Here is a 9,951-nt window from a genome sequence, read left to right as displayed (position 1 = left end):
TCCTGCAATGGGGAAACCTCTTGCGATGTTCTGTCACAACTTGAAGCAGATACTGGGTTTGCTGTTCATCCCTCGTCAGGAGACGATTGTGCTCTTCAATGAGAGCAACTGCATGCACCAGAGTACAGCTGTACTGTATTCAATTAACTTAAAAACAACTTTAAAATGTGCAGAACATAGCAAGGTCATCAACTGTAATGGTCAAAATCACAAGTATAGCAGTGGAGAAGAAATAATCAACTCCAAACATTTATGCGAGCCAAATATGTGAAATTACAAACTCCTAAATTTAGTCCAAATGGCTTAAAATTTCACCACAAGGGTTTTCTCAAACATACAAAAAAAAATTAAAGTGTTAGGAGCATGACTTTTCTAACTTTCATTTTGAAGAACCATCCTAATACACAGACAGACAGACAGGGGTGGTATAATAATCTTGCAGCCACCTTGGGGAAAGACTCATGAATTGACATTCCATTTGGTTAGTGAGGAGCAATGGATAATAATCAACGAAGAGTCAATAGGAGTATATTTACCATCGTGGGGAACAGGATGCTGCCAACAGGAAATCGGAATGAATTCTTAAGATTGCACATAATCTGAATAAAACCTTTATTGGCATAAACTTGTAGTGTGAGGCACAATTTGTTACATCAAGAATTGTTGCTTTCCCCCCCCAAGATGTTATTGCAAAATTTTTTCATTTTTTACAAAAAAAGTATTGAGATTATAAACTACCTTCAACAGGTTAAAACATTTGCATAATTCAAAGAAGCTTTGCAAATAAATTGTACATCAGGAATGGTGTCTTAAGTATTGTATTACTAATATTAAAGTCTTTTTGCATTAAAGTACAAACATTTTACCACTCTGTAAAAGGTCTTGCAAAATAAAACACAGCTTAGTTGGTCGGTTAAAATAAAACAAAACAAATGAGCAAGGACGGCAGCATTATTTAAAGCCATCATTACCTCTTAAGGCAATCCTAAAAACCGAATTCATGTTAATACAATAAAACGTAAAACTTTCACTCCATACACAGGTTATTCACGCAGTTATTCTTTCCTGGCAGTTTCCAAATCGCCATCACCTGCAAAATACAAATACACTATATAACCATGGTAGGTGGAGAAAAGTATGAAAATAAAATAATCCAGTAAATCGATTTGAAAACATTAAAACTATGTTGAAAACAGCAGATTAAAAAAATGTTTTAAAGAAAGAGCAACGAAAACCAGTTCAGACATACTCACGACGTGCCAGATGACACTCAAATTTCTGCATTTAATCAATGGTTCTGGGGAAAGATAATATTGTAAAACATGAAAACCCTAAATGTCAGGTTTGGTTCATCATAATACCCATTTCCTTGTAATGTACATGCATTCTTTTTAATAATTAGTTGCTTTTGTCTTTCTCATGACCCCATTACCATAAGGAAAACCATGCCTTTAGCCCTTAGATTCTTAGAAATAGTCTTAACTAGCCGAAACCCGTGGAACATCCACGGAAGGGAGGATGTGGTGTATGGATAGAGTGTACCATTATGGATGGCATAGGGGATTTGCTTGTCCGAGTAAGAGTTAGGAAGAAAGATGAGAATGAAGAGTGCGTATATGAACAACGATCGCCGACACCGGCACAAATGCATGCTCTGGATTGTCCACTCAGTGGACGGCTTGCTTTCGCCTTCGCCTGTCCAATCAGCGGACGGCTTGCTTCGCCTTCGCCCAGCAGATGCCAATACAATGGCGTCGTAAGATGGCGTCGTATCGGCAGTTAATCGGATGCTTTTGGACCCCAACGTCGGCTAATTCAGATTTTTCGAGTATGGCTGTACGTGATAAACAAAGAGCGCGGTTCGTAGATCGTAAATCCATTAGTGCCGTGGGCATCGGGTCACTGGGTGCGGCGTAAAAGGGATAACAAAGTCGGGTCCTTACGCTATTATTATATAGATCGTCCTCAACCCCTCATCCACCTCGTCGTCCTCAACCCCTCATCCACCTCGTCGTCCTCAAACCCTCATTCACCTCGTCGTCCTCAACCCCTCATCCACCTCGTCGTCCTCAACCCCTCATCCACCTCGTCGTCCTTAACCCCTCATCCACCTCGTCGTCCTCAACCCCTCTTCATAGTCAACCCATCATCATCCTCAACCCCTCATCCACCTCAACCCCTCATCCACCTCGTCGTCTTCAACCCCTCATCCACCTTGTCGTCCTCAAACCCTCATCCACCTCGTCATCTTCAGCCCCTCATCCACCTTGTCGTCCTCAACCCCTCATCGTCCTCGACCCCTCATCATCCTCGACCCCACATCGTCCTCGACCCCTCATCGTCCTCGACCCCTCATCGTCCTCGACCCCTCATCGTCCTCCACCCCTCATCGTCCTCGACACCTCATCGTCCTCAACCCCTCATCGTCCTCAACCCCTCATCGTCCTCAACCCCTCATCATCCTCAACTCCTCATTCATCTCGTCGTCCTCAATCCCTCACTCACATTATCGTCCCAAACCCTTCTTCATTCATCTTGTCATCTTCACCTCTCACCCCGACTTCACCTTATCATCCTCAACAATAATCCCCTAATTCCATTTTCACCCATAACCTCCTCAACACCCATAACCCAATAACCTTATGGGTTTTTTTCTCGAGCCCAACGAACCAGGCCACACGGCACAACATGCGACAATCTGCTCCTTTGGCCTCGTCCTTCACTCTACTTATTCACATTAACCCGACATCCAAACACATTCGTGCATCGCACATTCAGTCCGTACCTCCGGCAGCTCAACACTGTCCAAATCACCGACGCCAGACATAACACCGGAGTACAGGCAGCCATTGGCACGAAGAACGGAAGAGTTTAGGGATGGCCTCTTCTTCTTCATGTAATCTATATAACCGAAATATACTTTCAACGGGGTTGTAAATGACAACGCTACGATATACTTTTGAAAAATGAATGGATTCGTAATAGGAATCGGCATAGCACCACTCTGGGATTGTCCACTCAGTGGACGGCTAGCTGTCGCCTTCGACTGTCCAATCAGCGGACGGCTTGCTGCGCCTTCACCCAGCAGACGCCAATACGATGGTGTCGTAAGATGGCGTCGTATCGGCAGTTAATCGGATGCTTTTGGGCCCCAACGTCGGCTAATTCAGATTTTTCGAGTATGTCTATACGTGATAAACAAAGAGCGCGGTTCGTAGATCGTAAATCCATTAGTGCCGTGGGCATCGGGTCACTGGGTGCGGCGTAAAAGGGATAACAAAGTCGAGTCCTTACGGTATTATTATATAGATAAGGTAAATTAAGCTGACCTGGGTCATCAAGAGAATAAATGACTGCACAAAACAATCAAAATGCATCAATGTAATGCCTCATTCACACGAGGGGCAACGGGCAACAAAGTGAGTTTTCAGCCTCAACAACCATAAGTGAATGCTTCAATTATTCAGATAATAGGTTTACTACAATACAAGAGATAGAATAGGAATACAAGAGTCACAGAAACATGCATGAAGCACATAATATATTACAAGGGCATGTGAAAAGGTAACGTCTCCAATTCTTTTTCTCCAAAACATGCAAGGATATTTGTATGAAAAAGTGCAGTCTGCACATTAGTTCTTCCAACCATTGTGTGCGAAGTTTCATGATTCGGACACGAGATGTCTCAGTGCTATGTTATTCAAGATGGCAAAGTTCAGCATGACGTTGTCATTGTGGTTAAACTGACATGTGGTTATTGTCGGTTCTAGAGCAGTTGTTGCACTTTGAATGTGAAGATGACCACTTCCTGCGTAATATTGTGAATATAGAGACGGATTTGGAGGGTTCGGCCTGAAACACAGACAGTTGACCTCCAGCACGACAATCCATGGCCTCACACGAGTGTACGAATTACTGAAGCAATTGGTTGCCTCGGTTTCACCGCCTTACAGCACCTGCTGTTTTGCCCCCAACTTGGCTCTATCAAATTTTTATCTCTTCCCAAAACTTAAGGAACATCTTAGTGGAGAACATTTTTCTTCTGATGATGGTGTCAAGGCCACTGTAAAGCACTGGTTAAGTAAACAGGACGCACAGTTCTATCGTGAGACATCACAAAACCACTTGAACGTTGGTGAAAATGTGTGGACTGCAGCAGTGACTATGTTGCAAAATAAATAAGCACCATGGTAGAATAAAGATCAATATTGGTATCTCTTTTTTGTTTCATTTGAATATCTTTACCTGTTTTGGAGAAAAAGGATGGGTGACAATACTTTTCAACACGCCCTTGTAATATATCTACAGTGCCTAAAGAAAGTCTACACCCCCTTTCAAATTTTTCACCTTTTGTTGCCTTATAGCCTGGAAACCGCTTATCCGATCGATACGAAACCTGAAACATGTTTACATTCCGATGGGTGGAAATATTTGCAAACTATGATGCCATCGGTCATGTGGTTTGACCAGCATCTTGAAATCTAAGCAAAAAAATTAAATCTTTTCTGGAGTACCTCTTAACGGATCAATGCAAAATGTCATACATATGATAAACTACTGATGTGGGAAAAATATTTGTAAATTATGACGTCATCAGTCACGTGATATGGTGGTCATCTTGGATTTAAGGAAAAAAAAAATTGAAAATCTATATCTCCAGAACCGCTTAACTGATCCAAATTAAAATGTACAGATATGATCGACTACCCATGAAGAAAATGTATTGAAAATGATGGTGTCATCAGTCATGTGGTATGGCAGCCATTTTGCCTGGAAGCCTATCACTGCTAGCAGTTCTAGTTATTATTATTATTATTATTATTATGAAGATTAGCAAGTGCAAATAAAATCCAATGTTCTCGTGAAAATAATAATATTTCATTAAAATAACAAACCTGGTTCATGTCGATGTCCACTTTAATTGGAGGTGAGGCATTTAACGTCTCTTGGATCTCTTCCAAGACACCTGCAAAGCAAACAAAATATACAACCAATGTTAATGCATATAATAAAGATATAACCAGAACTATAGATAATTTGCCAAAGATGACATGTGCAAGTCTACTACAAGAGTAAGTGACCAAGACTCATGAGCAGCGATAGGTTCATCAATGAAAACTTCCAAGGTGTACTCACGTGAGTCAGTGAGGAGGGCATTCTCCATCACGCGCCCACGCTTCTTTGCTTGTAAACAAAATTATACAATCCATCAGGTGAGGCACACAAATATAATTCCACCAAAAAACGTTGAAAACAACATTTTAAAGCACCGACTGATGTCTTTGTATGATAAAGCATTTGGGGTTTACGAAACGAGATAGACGAACAGTGAAATATGTATTGTGGCCGGGGGTGGGGGGGGGATTGGAACTGCTGTAATACTGTTCAGTTATTGCAGTGTGTACATGAGCATGTGTCCAGGTTGTGCGAGTCTTAAGCAAACTAGTTTCAGATTCATCCTGTGCTACCTGATGGTTAAATTTGTTCAACCACAACAGGTTTGCAATGCAGGAGTGCCAAAAATAATGGACTGCAGGCACTCCCCCAAATATATAGACAGTTGACAAGGCATGTCAAAGCAGAAACTCTACCATGAAGCCCAAGGAACTGTCTCAAGATAGAATTGTGAGGAATTATAGATCAGAGAAAGGGTATAACACAATTTCTAGAGTCTTGAACGTTCCCAAGAGCACAACTAGCACCATCATTAGGAAATGGAAAGAATATGGAACGACCCAGACTTTCCTCCAAGACCAGGCCATCCAACCAAACTGAGGAAATGGGCAAGAAGGACCTTGGGGTCAGGGAGGTGACCAAGAACACAATGACCACCGACAGAACTACAGAGTTCCTTGGCTGAGATATGAGAACCTGCCGGAAGGCAAACAGTCCCTGCAGCACTTCACAAATATATGCTTTATGGGAAAATGGCCAGATGGAAGCCACTCCTGAGAAAAAGGCAAATGACAGCACGCCCGGTTTTGCAAAAAGGCACGTGAAAGACTCGTGAACTATTTGGCCTGAATGCAAAGCGCTACGTCTTGCGGAAACAGAGGACAGCTCATCATCCATTCAATACCGTCTCTACCAGGAAGCATGGTGGTGGCAGCATCATGCTATGGGAATGCTTTTCAGTGGCAGAGACTGGGAGACTTGTAAGGATAGAGGGAACAATGAATAGAGCCAAATACAGACAAATTATTGAGGAGAACCTGCTTCAGAGTGCAAAAGACCTGAGACTGCGGCAAAGATTTACATTGCAACAGGACAACGACCAAGTATACAGCCAAAGCAACACTGGAATGGCTTCAGAACAAGAATGTGAAAGTCCTTCAGTGGTCTAGTCAAAACCCATACTTAAATCCCATTGAGAATTTGTGGAAAGACTTGAAGATTGCTGTTCACTGATGCTCCCCATCCAACTTGACAGAGCTTGAGCAAATCTGCAAGGAAGCATGGGAGAAACTCCCCAAATCCAGATGTGCAAAGCTGATACAGACATATCCAAGAAGACTTGAAGGTGTAATCGCCGTTAAAGCCTCTTATATGAAGTATTGACTCGGGGGTGAGGGCGGGGGGAGGGTTGGGGGTGGTGAGATGGGTGGTGGGTTGAATACTTGTACAAGTTAGATATTTCTGTATTTCATTTGTCTTTTGTAAAAAAAAAATCGAAAAAAAATTCCACCTTGACATTATGGTGACAACGTGGAGGTCAGTGGCAAAACAAATCTCAATTTAATCCATAATTTTTACATTATCATGTAAAAGGCATGCACAGAAGAGATATACATGACCCCTGGAAAATTTGGATGTTTGTAGGGAGAGAATGTTCAATATTTGAGATGTGTTTCATATCCAACATGTAACATTCATATTCAATAACCAGCTTCAGTTCAAAGCTCAACATATCCTGAGGGTAACGTACTCAAAACCATAATCGCAAAAACAAATACCAAAATGGCATCAGTAGAAATGTGTACAAATAGTCAAAAGCAAAGGTGCAGTCACGTGAAAAAGTAAGTACACCCCATGTAAAGTTTTGACTTTTTCAACATATTTCAACATACAGCTATTTGATCTTCATTTCAACAATATTGACAGATAAAGGTGATATAATATAACAAATATCATGAAACATTTACATTTTGTAGTCCATTGCATAATTTAAATAAACATAAATGCAAATTTCACATGTGGAAAAAGTAAGTACACCCCTACATTTATCACTACTTCAAATACCTAAAATTAGAATCAGGTGCACCAGCTCAGGTGCAAATGATTAGAACATCGTTGGAGAGGATCTTGGAGGAACCTGTCTTATTTAAACCTCAGACATTTAGTTTGGTTTGCTCTTTGTTGTTGAAGTGTGTGGCGTCACCATGCTGAGATCAAAAGAGCTCTCTGAGGCCTTCAGAAAGAAGGTTATAGATGCCTACGAGTCTGGGAAGGGATTTAAAAAGATCTCCAAACAATTCGAAATCAATCATTCGACTGTCCGGAAGATCATCTACAAGTGGAGAAGATTCCAAACAACTGCCAACTTGTTAAGGCCAGGCCGCCCCAGCAAGTTCAGCCTGAGAGCAGACCGCAAGATGGTGAAATAAGTCTCTAAGAACCCCAGAATGTCATCGCGGGACCTACAGGTAGCTCTTGCCACTGTTGATGTCAAAGTGCACGAGTCAACCATTAGAAAGAGGCTGCACAAATTTGATCTACATGGGAGGTGTGCCAGGAGGAAACCTTTGCTGTCCAGAAAGAACATCAGGGCAGGACTAAAGTTTGCCAATGAACACCTAGGCAAAGACCAGCATTTCTGGAACAATGTGCTCTGGACAGACGAGTCAAATGTAGAGCTATTTGGCCACAGTACCAGAAGACATGTTTGGTGAAAACCAAAGACAGCATTTGACCACAAGAACCTGATACCAACTGCAAAGCATGGTGGTGGAAATATTATGGTTTGGGGCAGCTTTTCTGCATCAGGGCCTGGGCAGCTCACCATCATAGAATCCACTATGAATTCTTCATTGTACCAGAGGGTGCTTGAGGATAATGTGAGGCCATCTGTCGGAAAGTTGAAGCTCAACCGAAGATGGACTTTGCAACATGACAATGACCCTAAACATACCAGTAAATCCACCAAGGAATGGCTGAAAAGAAAGAAATGGAGGGTTCTGGAATGGCCAAGTCAAAGCCCGGATCTAAATCCCATCGAGATGTTGTGGGGGGATTTGAAACGAGCTGTGCATGCAAGAAACCCCTCAAACATCGCACAGCTGAAAGAATTCTGCATGGAGGAGTGGGCAAAAATTTCTCCCAGTCGATGTCAGAGACTGGTAGACAGTTATAAGAAACGCCTACTTGAGGTTGTTTGTGCCAAAGGGTGCAATACCACCTATTAGAGCAAAGGGTGTACTTACTTTTTCCACATGCGAAATTTGCATTTATGTTTATTTAAATGATACAATGGACTACAAAATGTAAATGTTTCATGATATTTGTTATATTATATCACATTTATCTATCAATATTGTTGAAATGAAGATCAAAAAAGAAAAAAGAAAAAAAAAAGCTGTATGTTGAAATATGTTGAAAAAGTCAAAACTTTACATGGGGTGTACTTACCTTTTCACGTGACTATGCAAGCAAATTCTGAACACAAAAGTTAGCTGACTGAAAATAAAGATTTATCAGTGAAATTGAAGACTATTGTTGATACAAGTGCTGATGAAGATCACACAACAGTTTTGTGTTTGCCTTATCTGTTTGGGGAGTGGGGGCACATGGCATTTTGTCAATATGGTGGTAAGGGGAGGAGAGGAGGGTTTCTCACTTCCAACTGCATCTTCAGGTTTGACCTGGTTCACAGTTGGTGAATATTCAGGAATCCTGCAAGTGATACAGGTCAACTTCAAAACCAACATTACAGCAGATTCTTCTACAAATACTTTTGAAACATTTTTCACACTGTAAAAAGCTCAGGCACTTAATACCAAACAATATTGCATTTATTCATCTTTTTTAAAAAAAAGGAAACTATATAGATCCAAGTTGGACATCTATAATTAATTGATTTCCCCCACTACAAGATAATTTCAATGAAAGATGGCACATACGGGAGGGGATGGATTGCCTCCGGCTCACGAGGTTGCAGTGAGCAGAGCAGTTCCGTGACGCTCGCAGCTGACACAGAAAAACGTTCAAACTGCGATGGAGATATCAAATAAAAGCCTGTAGAGAAAAAGAAAAGCAAAAAAAGAAGCGAATGATTAACAATTGTTATTTGGTTAGAAAAAAAAAATGAGGATGAAGCAGAGATGGAAGAAAACAGATTGGTGCAGAGCATAGGTAAAGAGCACAATATATTCAGGTTATGAAAAACAACAGCAAATACATTTTAAGCACTTAGAGAAGTTTTATGTTTTTTTTTTCAATTTTAAACCTTGTGGGCTTCAATGTCAAAATAGGGGAATTATTTAATGAGCCAAATCATCCCTGCCACCCAAAAAAAAAGGGTATTATTCCCCTCTTCAAATGTTGGTCGTTGTTGCCCTTTTCAAATGATATTTATTATATATTACCTGTGGAATATCAATTGGGACAAATTCTGCAACTAAACATTTTATTGAATTGGTGATTCAATAAAATACAAATGGAAGGCAATTCATGCATTAATAAAACAAAGTAACTTCAATAATGTATAAAAGTAAAAAATATAATTTGACATGAATGCGTCGATGGATTTGCCACCGCCCATGTTGGATGTCAACCCACTGTTATGTTTTATCTCAACTAATAGGTCACAAGAAAAATTAAAGGACCTTCAGAGACAGTGTGAGAGTGAAAAACAAGACCTTACACCTGTTGAACCCCAAATCGAATCGGGTCATATTTGTATCACAGTTCATACTTGTGCCAAATTTGGATTAAATCCTGTGGTTCACAAGTTAT

General features: G+C 40.9%; 1 protein-coding gene across 6 annotated transcripts in view; it reads right to left on the bottom strand.

Moving 5' to 3' along the window:
* Nucleotides 1-595: 595 nt before the first annotated feature.
* Nucleotides 596-9,951, bottom strand: part of LOC137431582 (lethal(2) giant larvae protein homolog 1) — a 198,180-nt gene continuing 188,824 nt past the window's right edge. For 2 of the 6 annotated variants that reach the window (XM_068123071.2, XM_078780750.1), the window contains 6 exons: nt 9,117-9,231; nt 8,834-8,889; nt 5,137-5,184; nt 4,896-4,966; nt 1,254-1,297; nt 596-1,090 (listed from right to left, as the gene is read on the bottom strand). In XM_068123071.2, coding sequence (XP_067979172.2) covers nt 1,289-1,297; nt 4,896-4,966; nt 5,137-5,184; nt 8,834-8,889; nt 9,117-9,231 — 299 coding nt within the window. In that variant the 3' untranslated portion in view covers nt 596-1,090; nt 1,254-1,288. Of the gene's footprint in view, nt 1,091-1,249; nt 1,298-4,895; nt 4,967-5,136; nt 5,185-8,833; nt 8,890-9,116; nt 9,232-9,951 lie in introns of all 6 variants that reach the window. The other 4 variants (XM_068123064.2, XM_068123081.2, XR_010985311.2 and 1 more) reach the window with 3 other exon arrangements.

Source organism: Myxine glutinosa, chromosome 1 (assembly GCF_964187855.1).
Source record: "Myxine glutinosa chromosome 1, kmMyxGlut1.1, whole genome shotgun sequence".
Classification (NCBI taxonomy): domain Eukaryota; kingdom Metazoa; phylum Chordata; class Myxini; order Myxiniformes; family Myxinidae; genus Myxine; species Myxine glutinosa.
This window is presented reverse-complemented; position numbering and strand designations above follow the sequence as displayed.